At 32.0% G+C, this 18,908-nt stretch overlaps 2 protein-coding genes across 2 annotated transcripts; both read right to left on the bottom strand.

Moving 5' to 3' along the window:
• Nucleotides 1–93: 93 nt before the first annotated feature.
• On the bottom strand, nt 94–18,547 carry LOC110996075 (glycogen [starch] synthase). Its single transcript, XM_022263625.2, has 18 exons — nt 18,351–18,547; nt 14,443–14,586; nt 12,582–12,659; nt 12,082–12,188; nt 10,501–10,692; nt 10,036–10,130; nt 9,578–9,680; nt 8,988–9,096; nt 8,161–8,314; nt 7,825–7,945; nt 7,106–7,272; nt 6,461–6,575; nt 5,789–5,866; nt 5,152–5,326; nt 4,016–4,145; nt 3,457–3,538; nt 2,773–2,905; nt 94–1,430 (listed from the first exon to the last, which is right to left on the bottom strand). The coding sequence occupies exons 2-18, from the start codon at nt 14,579–14,581 to the stop codon at nt 1,333–1,335; spliced, it is 2,076 nt and encodes a 691-aa protein (XP_022119317.1). The 5' UTR covers nt 14,582–14,586; nt 18,351–18,547; the 3' UTR covers nt 94–1,332.
• On the bottom strand, nt 1,439–2,450 carry LOC110996159. The gene has a single exon (XM_022263745.2). It carries the CDS (start codon nt 2,412–2,414, stop codon nt 2,052–2,054), a length of 363 nt encoding a protein of 120 aa, XP_022119437.2. The 5' UTR covers nt 2,415–2,450; the 3' UTR covers nt 1,439–2,051.
• Nucleotides 18,548–18,908: the final 361 nt, after the last annotated feature.

Raw genomic sequence — 18,908 nt, 5'->3', positions numbered from 1 at the left:
AATTCCATGAAATATGTATGGTGGTATAATTTACATTTTACTAGATCACTTATTTTGTTAATAAGATAATTAGGTATAAATAAAACATATATATTATATTGAACACATTTATTTATTCATAACAAATGGCACTTACCAAATTCATTTTAACAATTTGTGCATACATTTTAAAAGTAATAATTTTAAAAACATGCATTATATATGGCAGTATCAATTAATAAATTATATATTTATTATAACTGTTGTAAATAATCTATTAGCTTATTTAAATATGATAATTCGTTTAAAATAAATCAAAACAAAAAAAATTAAAGAGGAAGTATCAGACTCACCTAAAAAAATTTAAATAGTGGTAGAATTTGAGCATGTACTACTGTTTTATCAACAATTGCCTGTGGCCCGTTAGTACACCACAATATTTTGTTCTAGTATTATTTCAGACAAATAAACGCTATTGATTATAAGTTGAATTCGTATCCAACATTAGTTACATGTTATTTATGATAGCTGTTTGCAAGTAGGTCCCCGTTGTAGTTTTTCTAGTCTATGGTGTGGCTACAGAGTACAATTCTCTAAGGTTAACCCTTTCTTGAACAAGTTAATCTTATACTGCGTTAAGATTAGTCCATAGTTCTAGTGATTTTCTTTGTATATTTTTAAAAACATGGCTTTTTATCCTATATCAAAAATATTATGATATAAAATCAATGTTTTTTTTTAATGTGCGTATAGAAATCTGCAGTTACTACTCTGTAGCAGTATCATAATTAAACATATAATCTATACTCTTAAGCTTAACATATTTTAATATAATAATAATATTAATTAAGAAACACTCAAAGAAAATTTCTATTTTTTCTATTATTTGTGCTATTTTTATATTGCTTGATTTTAAATGCGCACAAATTCAATAATTTGCACTTCATACAAAAATAGACATTTCTAACAGAGTAATGATTAATTTTTCTACTTTAAACACTTGAAATCATCATAATCAATAGCGGAAAATTGTAATATAAGTAGTTAGGCTTTAAAAAATATTGCTCTTTTTTTATAAACATGAGTATTCATAAGAGGTAAGGTTTGGCAGAGGATATAGGAACTATTTTTTGTACATTTGTCAGAGAGATATATATTTTAATCATCATATAAAAATATAAGGCAAGACAGTTAAATATTATGATAATTTTTTTCAGTAAACTAAAGTAAATTCTATTTCTAGATTATTCTCCAAATAGTGCTACAAACATGTCGGAACCAGATCTGACAGATTTGTAGCACGATCCCGCTTTCCCGATGAATTACCAATTAAGGTTTATCCACCGTCTAGGTCTAGTTATCTGTAATCCTTAGTTCGGCTAACTCCTTCTCCTCATCCACTTCATCCTCATCATCAGAACCGTGGACTGAAGCGGCTGGTGTAGTGGCTCCTGGAATGTGTAATGTGTAACTTAACTGATATGTAGTAGTAATCAAGGAGTTTAAAACGAAACACCGTAGATAGATGCTTTACACCAAATTCCCACCTGAGAGATCACCAAAACGGTATTTTAATCTCTTTGGTTACAAATTATAAAACAAATACAACATGTAACACTGATACTACATGTTGAAATGAATAAAGCAAATTCCTTGTTTTTTGGGACCAATCTAAAACCTACAATCTTGTAAAGTAAAAACTCTTTCAGATTAAAAGTCCCAAATTGTGCCTTGTTTCCCAAATGTCTACATAAGACCTTCTACCTAAAGACCTCACCAAACAATGTCTAAGAACCTTTAATGCTTGTGTCGGTATTTCTTAAATATTCGTAGCAAACTCGACAAACTATGACTACATTTTGTTCACCAACACGTGCCAAAAACTTCATACTGTGTGATAAAATGTTACACAAAAACCTTCCTAGTACCTCCTAAACAATTTCTATCCAACGCTTTCTGCTAGAAAAATATGAGAAGCAATATTACCCAATTTAATAAGTTCATTTAAGCAACAAATATTATGTGCCTTTCCTATGCCAAACAGTGCTTTACACTCAAATACTATTTACGTACTAATTTTTCTCAACACAATCGTTGAGTTTGGCGATCAGTTGTTCGATTTGTTCAGCAACAGCTGCGTTCAACGGCTCAAACAGGTCTTTGGCGTCAAAATTTTCGTTGACTTCCAGCTCTATCGCCTTCTCGAATCTCACTTCAATATCTTTCGATATTTCTACGTCAGTCACTTCTAGAATTTCTAGTGACTTTTGAAGTCTAACTTTATCCTCCAGATCTAGACTGGTCTGTATTTCTTCGTCTTTTGTATCTTTGTGTTGTTCTATTTCTTTGTGGTAGGATGCGGTCAGCCATGAGCTTTCTTGTCGGCTTTTAATGACTGGTTGCGGAAAGAAATATGTTGGAGATTCAAAATACATATTTTCATTATTAGAATTGACATGTACTCACCTATCTGTACGCATTTTAATATTATATAAGTTAATTTAAAATGAAAGAAGATATTTCTAAAAAAATATTTAAATGTACAATTTTTGGATAAAACCATAAGTTGGTTTGCGGTAAAATATAAAAAACAAATTAACACATAGTTATAATTATGAAATATAAAAGATATATAAATAAAATACGTAAAAATAAATAGTATATTACGATAAATATACATACAATACACACAACATAAATATTATAAAACACCAATAATTTTCAGCACTAAAGTCTTAAACAAATTTTTTAGAAAGTAAATAAAGCGGCTGAACATAATATGATGAAACTCACTGGAATGTGTGGGGCTAGGTGGCTCGGATATTGGGCGTGGGTAGTTAAATCGTTTCCCGAGTTCCATATGCATGTGGTCAACATAATCAGGATATACGATTTTTAGTGCTTCAGCTCTCGCCTGACGATAGTACTGGAATAGCGAAAACATTAAACATAACAGACAACGGTTAGATCTTTTTTTCATTTTAATGATATATCGCTAAAATATACTCAAAAACCTATTTAAAAAGATAGTTATACCGTGCAACAATTCTCTTTACTAGTCTTGGATATATTTTAACGAACATTGGACTCAATGTAAAATTCATCTATAACAGAATTATCTATGGAGCTCCGCCAGGAAGCACATTATGTCCAACATTATTTTTAATATACATAAATGATCAGGGGGAAATATTTTTCATACATATGATACAGCTGTACTTTCCAAAGGGTGTACTTGGACTGTAATTAAAAATAACAACAGTTGTAGGACTGATAACTGGTGCTAAGTGGCTTGAAATAACAAAAGATGTTGACTTTGAAGGTTTTTCTATTTATAAGAATTTCGCAAATCTAATTCTAATTCCTGAAAATCATGTATAGTATAATAACATTTTAAACATTTTTCCGATAAATAATTATTGAGAAGCACGAACACATTTTAAGACACAAAAAAAATTATAAAAATATTTTACTTACAATTCCCAAATTCCTCCAATCGAGAAGATCGCTCAGTCTCTCCGTTCTATTTCTTTGTATTATCCGTTGACGTCTTGTTAATCTGTGGATTAATTTCGACTTTAATAAATGTATTTTCACAGTAGAGTAGTAGCGAAATCTTCAGTCTACGGTTACCATTCACGTGCTAGGTTATTTCGCCCACTTTCTCTTTTTTCTTTTCACGACATCCGAAGACAAGCACTTAGCACAGCTATCTTATTAACATGTATATATATATATCTATCTATAGCTAGCTAGTATATAGCTTATTAATGTGCTAGTGTGTTAACTACATGATAATATTAATCCTTAATATTATGTTTGCCTGTCATACTAGTATTTTTTATTTATGTGTAAAAAAATAACTATTAAAATTTCTAGTGTCCTATGTTTTGATTTATATATCAAAACAAGCTACACTAGCGCCTTCAACGGAAAAAGATGACACTGATCTAGATGATATAACATTTTGTTTAGGAGCACGATTTGCTTTATCGTATTTAAAGAATACGCTCTCTTGAAGTATCATTCAACTCACTTGGTAAAGTCGAACATGTACTGCGCCAATTGTTGTACAGAGCCCTCTAGCGAGATGTAGCGGCGGTCCACGACGTATATGCCGTATGACATCGGATCAGCTATGTGGTCTTGCATGAAGCAACCGAAGCCTGGAAAATAATCAGTTAATAAATAACTTTAACAATTTTTAGAAGACAGCAGGCTACAACCCTTAGTGTACGCTTCAGACGTGTGAGCAAGTAGGTGATAACTTTCTGAACGTCGCCGATTTTTGGGTCTAAGGAATGCTGTTTTCCTGACGATGGTTTTCTTCACTGTACGAGCTTCAATTGCGAATTAAAACAAAAGTCTATTGATGCCATGATGATGAGGGTTGAGGGTCTCTCATGCCAGTAAATCTCACCACTTTGGATATAACATTACAAAACATAACAACGGATTCTAACTATAAATGACTTAGGACAAGGTTTTTACAAGGAAATCCATAACACAAAAGTTATAAAGAAAAATTAGGTAAAAATGAAATTTTATATGCATTTGTAGCGCTCCTAAACAAGAATAGAATGTTACAATTGTCACATACAATCATGATGGTTTTCTAATGTAACATATTATATATACAATATTCCTTTTTTTATATTGTGAAATAATATATACTCTTATAAATATAAGACATAAAGGATAATAGAAGTGCGGTGCATCGCATTAAAAGTAGTTTTACGGTGAGTAATAATTACGTCGTACGGACAAGTAAAGGTAACATCTTATTTTATTAAAAAAGTTTACCAAACCTGGGATTAGAAGCAGTGATGCCAGCTAAAGAATAAAATAAAGTAATAAAAGTTATTTTTTACGTATTGATCGTGATATTGACATATATGTTATTTTTGTATTAGGTCACTTGAGTAGGCAAATATTAAGATTTACTATTTGGTAGGTAAACATTAAAAATACGTAGTATTTCATTTTTTATTGCCCTCAAATGGGTAAAGGTCCCTTTTTTCGGTGGAGATTTTTTTAGTAGCAACACTTATGAAATGTCAGAATTCTTTGTAATAAAAAATCAGTGTATGATTAAACTAATTATTTAATTTAAAAAAATTAACTTCCCATGAATCGTTAAGAAATTAGTAAAAGAAAATATTTTATACTCACCAGACAAATTAGTTGTGACGCTAGGTATACCCATAACTGTGCATTCGGCGGGCGTGTAACCCCATGGCTCGTAATATGAAGGAAAGACGCCAAGATGACAACCTCTGACAAACTCTTCATAGTCCAGACCAAATAAGGGGTTGGTGGAAGACAGGAATTCCGGGTGGAAAATAACCTAGAAGTATATAATTTTTATTCCTCAAGTAAAATAGACTAAGGGTCTGTTTCACAATGCCCGGATAAGTTTCAAATAAGATATTTATTACTTATTGGTAGGATAAATAGTATTTTTGCGTTTCAAGACTGTCAGATAGCGCTATTTGTCATGAAATGCGATGTATCTTATTCGGAATTTTTATCTTTCGAATAATTTGTGTTGCATAGCTATTTTATCCATACATTGTGAAACAGGCCCTTAACATGAAATATATGCAATCGTTTAAAGTACTTAACTGTCCCTTTTATTGACATTGTAAACACCATTTGTCAGTAAGAGACAATCTTATACAATACAAAAGGAACATTAAAATTAAATCCATTTCAGTGTATTAATTTTATTTATTATATATTTTAGCTTCAGAAGGCATATACATAATACATATACAAACAAATAATATTTTATACAAAACATACTCACTTTAACTTTATCGTTCACTGTATTGAAAAGTTCACACCTTCGAATTGAGTTGAGAACCGGATCGCTCCAATCTTCCACCTAACGAATAATCACATTTTTAACCTTCAAAAAAGGAAGTTTAGTTTTATTTTTTAAGCTTACAAACAGTTGAGATTTTTTTGTTTGTCCCATATTGATATCCTTGGTTTAAATCGGGTAGTAGCTTAGGTCCAAGTTTTGTTAATTCTGGAAGATTCTCCCATTTCCAATTAACGAAAGTATTTAAAGTATGTTTATAATTTTTCTAATTGATTCACTAGAACAAGTAAATACATTTTCAGTCAGCCTCCTAAGAAACCCATCAATCCTATTCATATAGAAAAAGGTCAATTAGTAATTACAATATAAATAAATAGTAATAGAGTTTATTTCTGAAATAAAAACAAATGAGCAGCGTTTTTTTTTTATTTGTTTAAAGATTTAGCGTTGAAGACTCAACTGTATCAATAGTATTTTCACTTTTATTTGCATAGCGGAGGCTAACAGGAGAAAACCGGATTTTGGACCAAGACACCAAAGATTCACAGAAGGTTGATCACTTGCTTAAATATAAAAGAGTTATCAAGAAATAGGATGTAATCTGATCCATATAGGGAAGTAGCATTACTGGTTTATTATGTTGATGATACTAACAATATTGTGGGTTGTAACAGGTGGAAGACCGTCGCGTTGCAACGCGTAAATACATCTTTTTAGGCGAACGGTGTCTTCCTTCTGTAGTAGGGCTGATGTGTCGGGTAGATGGCCTCTGAAATTATAAAAAAAATAAAGACGTTTTAAATTAAAATATTATACAAAAAGTAATCCAAGTATAACACGATATTTTGGATCTACGTAATAAGAAACGCCTCGTAGGTGTATTCTCGCATAACGCGCTTGTGTGACCCGTATAACGCATATGTACAATGTTTTTTTTTCGTTTAACTTTTACTCGTTAATGCGAAATGGATGTTAAGAAAAACTATGCTATGAACGAAATAAGTGCGTACAAATCATTACAAATAACGTGTGCAATATCCGCGTTATATGGTAGAATACCCGTGTTATCGAGGATTGACATCGTGTAATATTAAGAGAGAGTACCTTATAATAGTACCATGCTCGAAAGGAGTTTACTGTATTATACAATCTAGCCCAATTTACGGTTTACAATATATGAATTATTATTTAAGTGATAACAATAATTATAAGCCTCAGTTTGTCACAGCCTCAAAATAGGTTTTTACTTAAAATAAATCCTTGACGATAATTAAAATTATAAAGCTATATTCAACATACCTCAAGCATATATCATACATCCTCTTTCCAATCTGCTGTTGAACATCCTGTATAGTGTCTCTAAGGGATTTGGTGACCGCGTGACCTCTTAAACTCTCAACGTTGAAGTTATTCGTCTTAGCGGGAAATATTAGAAATGCTACTACGGTCATTTCTGACCCGGAAGCCTGAAAAAAACCTTGTTTTTATCTTCACCCAGGAATGAGCTGGAAGCTAAGAAATGCCATGAACCAAATCACTACATAGTATAAAACAAACTCGCTTTCTCTGTCCCTATGTAAGGGACATAGGGACAGAGAAAGCGAGTTTGTGGTGCTTAAATCTTTGAAACTACGCAACGGATTTTGATGCGGTTTTTTTTAATAGATAGAGTGATTCAAGAGGAAGTGATGTGATGTAGTTATAGATGTATGTATGTCTATCTCTTATGGATAACCTACATTTTTATATACAATGCTCACAGATTTTCTGTAGTGTATTTAGTATCAGCATTGCACCCGTGCGAAGCCGGGGCGGGTCACTAGTAGATTATAAAAATAAGTTTTTTTTCGATTTGATTTATATAATTTTTTAAGAGCAGAAGGCTAACTCGATATTAAGTGAACGCCCATGGATACTAACAGTTCCAGAATTCTCTTTTCTAACAGCTCCCGATATGTGTTATAAAAATTAATTGTAAATAATGATAAATCTTACCTTCAAGTAATGATAAATCTTACCTTCAAATAATGGTTAAGCCGTGCGAGTGCTTCTATAAAGATATCGGCGCCCTTGTTACCGAACTCATATCGACCAGCGATGAAGAAATATAAAGTTTTGTCCAGATCAAAATTGAAATGCCTGTAAAATATTCGTAGTACGTTAGGCACAGAATAACTTTTTTTGGTATAGAAAAACCTATGAAGAAAATATATCCACAGAACGCGTACTAGAAATCTCATCATAGCTTATCAACTATCCAAAACGCTTTTAGCTACTATTCCAGTTGCGCCTATTAGTATGATAGTAAGAACTGGCTGGAATTTTCTTGAAAAGTTATAATTAGTTTATATTACCCATAGAAATGTCCTCTAGCGAATTCATTGATTTTCTCCTTAGCTAACGCGTGAAGATTCTGAAACTCATGAAGCGCTGAAAATTTCTTAACATTCAAACCATTTGGTGTTATGAAATCCGGCTTTCGTTTGAGAAGGTGTTCCGCTTCGAATCCTGGAAGAAATAAAACGAAAAGTAGAAAAACCTTTAAAAATTGAATTAAAACAAAATAAAATCCGGAATAGATTTCTTTTAAGAAACATTTATTTAAATAATTTCTCTGTTACATCACATGTTTTAACGAGTTTATGCTCAATATATTAAAAAAGGATAAATAATTGTAAATCTTTTTTTGACATATTGTCAATAATAAGAAGATTTTTATATCACTAGAAGTATTCATTAATCTATATTAAAAATTCAAAAACATTTGCAATCGTTTTTTTATAATTTTTATTGAACAAACGGGCAGGACCATCACCCGATGTTTGATGCACATTGACACTCAATGCCGGAGGGCTCTCGAGTGCGTTGCCGCCCTTTAAGAATTGGTAGCCTATATGGTTCGGAAACACTTCAGTGTTCACCGCTGGTTTCACATAGTGGTGGTGCGCAGCAAAAACTGTCTTAAAAACACTTAGGAAGGACGTGGAGTTGATACGTGTGGATAAACTCTGTTGCAGGTTTTAATCCGAACAACTCTTATGCTCCTATGAACAATCTCTATGGTAAATGGGGTAGAAGATGCAGAGTGACCCCACATCTCTACGGGATAAAGTTGATTCAAGAACTTACCACTAACCCTTTGATATAAATCAAAAGCTTCATAAATAATCTCTTACAATACCTGTGATATCGGAGACTGTGGTGAATGTATGCGTCATATGGGCCGCTGCGCGCTCCATACAATATCTGTGGTATATCTGTCTCTTTCCTGCCTCTTCGTCAACTGAGAACTAAAAGATATACATACAAATATATGTATTAAAAACCTGGCGCGACCGCAGAGCAGGAGGAAAATAATAAACCTTCCTCCAACTTTGATTTTGTCCCCTTTGTAGTAGATTCTCTTGGGCCGAGGGATTATAGATTTGGCGTCTGGCAGATAGAATTGGAGAGCCCACAGCTGTTTTCATGGCTTCAACGAATTAGTATTGCAATACAGCTGGGGAATGCTATCAGCATTATAGGTACAATGCCACAGGGACCAAACTTTTTAAATTTGTTTTGCTGTCTTGGTATTCATTAGAAATTATTATTACTATTTATCTATATTTATATCTAACATGGCCCTAATAAAATAAACATTACTTATATATTGACTTTTGTGTTTTTCATAGATTAAAAAATACGTGAATTTATTTTATAATATAATTTAATATTAAGATTTAAGATTTACTATAACGACATATAAAAATGTATTTTAGTATAACAAACCTTATCCAAATTATTGTAGAAATCAGTGTTGCCAGCGCACAAATATCTTCCAAGGAGTGTCGCGTGCGTCGTGAACACCGTCGCTACGTCCACATGACGAACACTGGCAATAAATATATTTAATTAGAAAAAATACTATTGTTTATAGTTATTACTATGTAGTTTAAGTAAATTAGGTTTATGTACAAATATTTTACTTTCTTTTAAATTTTATGTATATAATATGATATTAATTTGCGATATTTGTTTTGTAAAGTTTGATGATTTTGCTATTTTAAAAGAGTACCGAGAGTTTTTCCGCCTGCTTTTTCTCTCGGCCTACACCCTCTGTCTTCTTTGCCGATGACTAGGGATGCCCATTCAAATTTAATGACATGGAATAAGTGATACCTGTATCTTATATTCCAAAATAAACACATTTATTTTTTTTATTTAATGAAATTGGTTTCTGAACTTACCGCAATACAATGAGACCAATTCCCGCCTGCCATTCGTGGAAATGTGCCACAACTCTCGGTGGTGTATCACTGTACTTCTCAGCTGCTTTGCGAAACTAAAAATATTTTATATTAAAGAATATGTAAACCCAACAGCCATATCCCAGACGTTTGTATATCCTCTATTAAAATAATCTAAATATATAAAACAAAGTCGTGTTAGTTCCACTTGTAACTTAAGATCGGCTGGAGCGATGTAAGTTTTTGACTGCTAGTTCTATTACGTCATATGTTCACCTTTTTTTTGTTTGAAATGATTTACACGACTAATATTTCGCTTTTGCTACTAAAATACCTACTATAATACAAAGACGAATCCACCATACCCATCTATACTGTTATATTTCAAAAATTCTTTGACCATCTTTATTTATTTATGAGTTTTAATTTCTAAATAAAAAGAATAGGAATATTATTTACTCATACCTCAGTGATAAACTGCGCAACCATAAAGCCAAGTATAACAGCATCATTGGCTTCCACATCCAGATGTGGTATTCCAATGGAACAGGTGCTCCAGAGTTCCTGCTTGTAGCTGTCCATCTGCCACGCGGCTGATCCGATGTCAAAGAGAATTATTTGAGGGTTGCCATCTACAAGCCAGGTGCCTGTGTGTAACTGGAATCAGCAAATTGTATGTATGTATGCGAAATCTGAAGGTGATAAAATACCATACATTGGATCACCGATTGATATAAAAAAAAATTATTCCTGAAGCTAAGAGACCGTTCAAGTATTACGTAACGAATTTGGGGGAGGTGGTTTGGGGTAAAATGTTACTATGCGGGGCGGGGATTAAGTTATGCGTTATTGTTAATATTATATCCGACCCACCGATACTTTAAACCACTATAATGTCAACTTTTAGGTTTAATGACTCGGTGGTAACGAAACTTTTTCTATTGGTTACGGCGGGTTACATGGGGGAGGGTCAAAAATCTCAAAAAATTTCGTTACGTAATACTTGAACGCTCCAAACTCAATGTAAACTTATTGACGTTAGTAAAAAAATGGTTTTAGTTTACTACACAAGTGAATGCCGAGGCTATTCAACTTCTTGACACCACGGGCCTAGTGTGAAGATCGAAAATTACTAAAATCATTCGAATTTGTGTGAGTGTAGGTTAGTACACAAGAACAGAGTGTCTTCCTCTTAAGAAGACACTCTGTTCTTACTGACACTTTCTTAGGTGATTAGTAAATTAGGTTAGTTTTAAATTATATAGTAATGCTAAGTTAGGATATTGTTATGTTAAATATGTCCTAGTGCAGACGATTTATAAAAAAAAACTACCCGTTCTCAAATCAAGGACGTAAAACGGACTACAAGAAGTGGCAATAAACTCTACGTCATTCTTTGAAACAGGCAATTATGTACCCCATCACTTGTTCAAACAGGTAATTATTACTACCTCTGACTTACTTAGTATTTATAGTATTGTACAAACAAAAACAAAAATACAAAAAATCCCTTAATTAAGTTTCTGGTCTTAAATATACATTTTTGTACATCCCTTTTAAGTTCTATAACCTGTGTCACTCTTTCCTATATGTTGTTTCTTAACAAAAGTCTAATCTAAATAAAAACAATGTTAATAATATAATAAAGTATATCTTCTAATATTGCAAAAATTAAAAATTTATATTGTTGTATTAGTCTGCTACCTAAATGCAACCTTACCAACGAACTGAACCTTCTGTGATGAGAAATGGATTACATCATATAGTAATAATTTCATTTGTATTTATATAACAATAAATTATAAAAAGATTAGTTAAAACATCTAGGCTTATTTATTTTTTAGTTTATAAAAACGATTTTCATTATTTTAAACGCGCTCCTTTCTAATACATTTAAATGAAAGAGATAAAAAATATTTAATTTCTTCACAGTTGGTTTTTAATTTTTTTATTCTAAAAAATTAGTTTTCTAATAAATATCCTTTAAATTAATATTTTGCCTGAGTTCTATATATTTTTACGGAATAACTGTAAACATTGAGCTACCTTATATCCCTGACTTCTCATGGCGTTGACTGCTGTTGTGAGAGGTGAATTTGGTGGGAAGTCCTGTTCTTCCACTTCTTGACGAGCGCAGGTCTCCTTGAAAGGACCTAAAATGCATGATTTTAAAAAGACCAACGAAAAAGAGAACGCAAAATTTTAAATTCGGTTGATTGAAAGAAATTATTTGAGAAATTAATGTCAAAAAAATTTAAAAAACTTGATTTAATATTTATATATTTAGATCATTTATTCACCTGAACAACTAACATCGAACGTACTTGATGTTACTAAATTATCTATCTCTATAAATTATATTCACGATGTTACAGTAATTATTTAATTATACATTTACTGGCATTATAATGACATACATTCATAATTACTTGCTTACAAAGTCGTTCGGGGGACAAACCAGAGAGACTTTTTTCTGACTTTTCTTCTAACAAGACCGCTGTTTGTATTATACAAATATGTAAGAGCGCGAAAAATAAAATTCTTACCTAGTAAACAGTAGTTTTCACCCATCTCCTCAGTAGAAACAAAAGCTTTGGACCGTATCACTGTGTAGATTCCTCCCACTGAAATATAAATACAGTTAAACATTTCTATTCAGTTTCCCTTGCGAGCGTTAGGGTCCGTTCAAGTATTACCTATCTGCTTACTGCAATTAATCCCCTCCCCTTCCTCTCGTCCGCAACACTAATCAAAGCTCTCAAAAATAATTGTACATAAACGTATTATTTTTTTTGTAGGAATCATATGTCAGGATAATACACATGTGTAAAAAGGAAAAACTAAAATCAAAGACATGTGTGTATATAGGACGTATGTGTGACGCTTTATATAAAAAGAATCAATAACTCAATATAACCTTTTTTTCACATTTTTTAAAGTTATTTAATTATCGCTGAATTGTAATTTATAACTTTAATTCATAAAAATATGTTTTCGAACTCAAACAATCATTTCATCTTAAAAAAATGTTAGGACATATAGTTTGAATTTAAAGTTTATTCTCATTAAAAACATACAGGTGATTTGATGAAAGATAATATTTTTTAAAAAATGACGCCGCCAATTACAGCACCAAAGTCCATGGCTGGCTCCAAAATCAGTATTCAGTACCCATAAAAGAACACCACAAAGCAGTAATTTGACACGCATCGTAAGGCAAAATTTAGAAACTATAGGATTTTGACATACGGTTGTCATAGCTAGTAGCAATCGCGTTTTGTTAAGAAGTTTTAAATTTTATTGGATAAAAATTATTTGAAAGGATCATATATATTTTTACTCCTCAAGTATGACGTAGATATTATCTTGTAAATGCAAGAGCAAGGCTCAGACAATGCATCTTTTGTATATATTCAGAGCGAGAACGTAACCGGTTTTAGGTTCAGAATCACTTGCGACTTAAACTAGACTAGAAATTGTGAAATACATGAATATAAAATAGTAAACTGTTTGCCAAGGGCGTGAACCATTGTTTTAAGCGAGTGTTTTTTTTAATTTAGACTGGAGAAATTCTGTGTTCAAAAAGTCTACTACAAAATAACTGCAACGCATAAAAAGGATTACGTCTATTTACTATATTGTGATGTGGATATAATTCAATCTTGATTTGATCTTACTTTTCTGTTACAGGAACTTATTTTAAATAAGGTCCGCGCGAGCATTATTTCATAGCAGCCAGTAACATTTACCTACAATACTCGCGATCGATCTCTTTGGTGCTGGAAACACTGATATTCCAAATTCAAATCTCTTTTGATGAGGGAAGTCAAAAATAGTCAAATCAAATTACAGACCACGGGGAATTTAAGGATCACGTTGATAAAGGGATGGGCTACCAAAACTTTGGCTATATAATAACAATTTAAAATTTTTATTTTAATTCGAGATTTCGTGCGTCATACAGATCCGTACTAATGACAACTTGCGATAGAAAACGACTCATTGTCCAGTCTATAGAGTGCAGTTTTCCAATTAAACAGTTGGTTGACCTTCGTATCCTCTACTATGTATATAGGTAATGAACGAACGCAATGATATATATATCTAATAGTTATCTTTTTGGTTTATTATATTTCTATAGAACAGGGGGCAAGCGTGCAGGCTCACCTGATGCTAAGTGGCACCGTCGCCCATGGGCACTCTCAATGCCAGAGGGCTCGCGAATGCTTTGCGGGCCTTTTAAGAATTGGGACGTTTCTTTTCGAAGGACCCAAGTCGAATAAAGTAAATAAGTCGAAATACTTCAGTGGGCAGCTGGTTCCACATAGCGGTGGTGCGCGGCAAAAACTGTCTTGAAAAACACTCAGTTGTGGAACGGCGAACGTCAAGTGTATCAATAGTAGGTACCTTTATTTGCAGCCTCCCATGCGGTTTCGAAGGTCCATCTATTCTCGTCAATAGCCGCCTGCCCGCGGTCCATGTAGGAGAGGAGATCATGTGTGGACTCGGACCGGTAAAAGCGTCGGGAGGATCTATCTCGAGACATGTTGCCTGAAAATATTAATTAAATTGTAAAGCTAAATACATTATTTACTCTTTAACCTACACAATACATAAGTAAGTGAAAATGGAAGACTAAAATTTTTCTTTTTATAGAACCGGGGCAAACGGGCAGGAGGCTCACCTGATGTTAAGTGATACCGCCGCCCATGAACACTCTCAATGCCAGAGGGCTCGCGAGTGCGTTGCCAACCTTTTAAGAATTGGTACGCTCTTTTCTTGAAGGACCCTAAGTCGAATTGGTTCGGAAATACTTCAGTCGGCAGATAAAATAAAATGTTTGCTCGCCGCAGGTTGTTTTTATACCGCATTTCTTCCGCACTCTTTGAGTGAGAAAAGTACCAGCTTTGGGTTCACTGGTACTAAGTACTAGGCGCCAACTTAAATATTAAATTAGCGCCTGTGCACTTGAACCCCGCGCCCAAGAGCCTCTACTCTAAAGGCAACAAAATCAATGAACAAAATTAAAAAAAAAAATTGGAAGAGAAACTTATATTTTCGTCGTTTATTATTTTCAGTTAGCCTTTTTATAAACATAATTATTGTTTTTAATTATGTAGTATAATGGCTTCTTAAACGTTATGTAAGTCCAAGCTATTAAATGAAACAAAACGGTCATTAACATAACGTTGAAGGTCATTCGAAGCGCTGCCAGTAACTTCGGAACCTTGCCTAAAGGGACTCTTTTAAATAATATATTTTAGTTATTACATTTGAACGTATATTGATTTGATATTATATTAGAATTATATTTATAAATGTTATAAATGAATAAATATATTTTGAAAAACAACCTTTGAACTACTGATTCTTTCAAAAACCAGTTAATTACGAGTATGTATTATATTCGTGTCTTCTAAATGGTTCCTGTATCTCCCAAATCGAAAACGCGTATTCAGTCACATTTATGTTTAATAAGGATATGACATATTTAAAACTTTAACGATTTTAATGTTATGTAAATAAACACCAGAGATACGTCAACTTTGGCAATAATCCAAGGCACATCATCCAGTAATGACTTTGTAAATATGCAAATCTTAATAAATATGCTAATATTGCGTAATGACCGATTAGATCAAGGTCAAACCAAAATTTATTCATATCGGTAACTATGCACGTTTATGAATGTCAATAATAAAAAAGAAAGATCTAAATTAACATATAATATAGTTTATCAATGTAATCTGTTTTAGATTTCTATATTGTCTCAGTGTTATCTTTTTATGGATGTGTAGATTACATTTAATAAATAAACATTTAATACCAGTTCGGAAAAAGGACATAGAGCGTGTCAGAAATCGGAGAAATCATTCCCAACTCTTTCGCCAAATGTTGTACAAGGAACTTGTAAGGAACTGCAACTATTACACCAAACACTTGACAAATTGATAAAAAATCTCATAACAATAACGTAACAAACGCTTAGCATCACCTAGCAATAGCACAAATCCTCACATTAGAGTCAGATCAACACACTAATACGAGTGACTTAATAATTATGAACGACGAAATAACATATCTATTAGAACAGATATATATTTTGTTACTCAAAGTTCAGGAAGATTTAAATAACGTCAACAAAAAAAACTACGAATTGAACTTACAAATGTTTATAAATCTAATTCATGCTGGCTATAATTTTAATACATTCGTCACTCAATCAATCAATCAAGGCAATCGTATCCAGCCGACGTATTTGATTACGTCTAAGTCTAAGTCCCGACTCCGAATCTCTATCTAAATTTTCTTTTAATAACTCAAATAATAAAGTAGGTGATCAACCTTGTGTCTGACACATGTCATCCATTTTTGGATTTGAGGCATCGGTTTCCTCACGCTATTTTTAATTACCGTACAAGTCAGTGTTAGATGCTTACAAAGGCAAAAAGTCCAATGGTGCATAGCCCCCCGGCTGTTCGTACCTACGACCTCAGTCATTAAAATCGCTAGCTGAAGCCACTAACTTAAGCTAGGTAATGAATTATTTCTTCCAGGAACATCTAACACTAACTATAACTAAAATAAAGTACTTAATATCTTAAAAACATCAATAATATAAACAAAAATGTTAAAGCTAATCCAAATGTTAATGAATCACAATCTAATATATAAAACTCTCGTGCAACGGTGTTCGTACTTAAAGTCCGCCGAAATGGCTCAACCGATTTTCGTGAAATTGTGTGTGCATATTGGTTAGATCTGCGAATCGGAAATCTAATTTTTACCCTCTTAAATGTGAAGGGTGGTCGTCAACCCCTCAATTTTTTTTGGGAAACAATTTTTGGTCTTAATTATTTATGATACAGGATATAAAATATGTGGTAGAATAATGATTCCCGGATTAGCTCGGTAATAATACATAATATGTAGAAGAGCTGTTTAGTATTAGTAAACGTTACTAGATGCATATTTAAGTAAAAGTAAAAAGACATTTTAATAATTTGTAACTAAGAATAAAATGTCTATAAAATGATGAATGGTGTTGCTCCAAATAATACATAGCCATTTAATATTTAAAAATAACAAATTTTATTGATTTTATAAGTCTGTGCAAACAATTGATGTTTAATGCCCTAAAGGTCATATCATTTTAACATATATTAATTAAAAAAACCAAGATATATTGTCATGAATTTGTTAGAAATTTCTGAGCAACAGAAGTTGTTACACAAATTATTTTGCAAGCTGCATTAGGATATATGCAGGCCATAATTTTAACTAATACAATATTAGGCTTACCAACAGAAAACCCACAAGTTCAGTGTCAAATTATAAAGTTTGTTCTGTCTAGGATTGTTCTCTAAATCAATTATCTGTCGCTAAACCGTGAGTCTAAGTAAACTAATAAACTCTCATACAAATTCTCTGTGTCAAATTATAGGTATTTAGAATCATTTTGGAATACCTCAACCTAATAATATCTATAATATGCGTTATCACATGGCCCTGACTTTTAACAACAGATAATTGATAATCTATGTTAGTTTTATGTTAATTTCTTATTGTTGAGTACATGTATCCACCATATTGCATTCTCCCTTTTTTTAATAAAAGAAGTATGTATATTGGACTATGGTCAAACTTTATTTTTGTTTTCTATAAGCTCTAACTTAATTCATATATTATACATAGTTTATATGAACTTTTGTAAGTAATAAATTTGAAAAAAAAAGCAATAAAAAAATGTGTTTCATATTTATTTACTTAATCTAAAACTAAAATTACAGTCCTAACATCAAATATGCATTTGAAAAGTATGTTTATGGAAATTTCAAAGCAAGTAAACTCTTGTTGTTTAAAATGAAAAGGAAAATAGAAAATCAAATAAGTATAAATATCACCAAATACTCAAGATTTATTTTTATTAATTTTATCTATTAAATATGAAATAAGTGTAATGGTTCTTTCCAAAGCCAGTTGGGCTTTATTATCAATATAATTATAATTTTAATGAATTTATTTATTCACAGGATAATACTGATATTAATTTATGATCACATTTTATTGATTATTGTTTATACTTGATAAATGATATTATAAAAATTAAATTATTGTCGTTTAACTTTACTACCCTACGTAAATTAATACCGGTCAGCCGGCACTTAATTACATCACACGTGTATGGAAGACGTAATACATATAAATTACATATACTTAATACACGAGCTCATTCAATAACAGGTGATAAAGTTATTTATAGATACTCAATGAAAGACTTGTAAGCCAAGAAAGTAAAAAGTTTAGGTACGTACGATTTTAAAAGAGGAATACGCCGCCGAAGTATTTTTTTATTGGTTTATCACAGAAAACTTCACTTATTACGTGGCACAGTTTGATGTTTAACACAGGAAAATCGCCGTAAAGGGTATTTATGAATTTCTTTTTATAATTAACATGTCTACGCGGGTAGAAAATTCAAATTAGAATAATCTTCATTCTTCAAAGTTTAGAAACGTCAAAATCGTCGACGGACAACTTGTTTTGAAGGTCACCTTCAAGTGACAGATGGGTTTTTAATTTATGACATGACAATAGATACAAGTCTTTCAGAAACGTCATAATAAAAATAGTTTAATATGCACATACTCTGAAGAATGACCTTACTATCAGTACTGAATAGAATTCTACGTTTTAATATGATAAGGATTACGAGTAAATTTTATCGTGGACTGAGTGCATATTTGATAACAATTTGTTTCCATAGCAAAAACTATCATTTCTACTATGTATTACTAGTACTACTCTACTTCTATTATTAGCGGTAATATAATAGTTTAACATTTATGTCATAGCCCAATTTACCTCATAGA

The sequence above is a fragment of the Pieris rapae genome, chromosome 15 (genome assembly GCF_905147795.1).
Source record: "Pieris rapae chromosome 15, ilPieRapa1.1, whole genome shotgun sequence".
NCBI lineage: Eukaryota > Metazoa > Arthropoda > Insecta > Lepidoptera > Pieridae > Pieris > Pieris rapae.
This window is presented reverse-complemented; position numbering and strand designations above follow the sequence as displayed.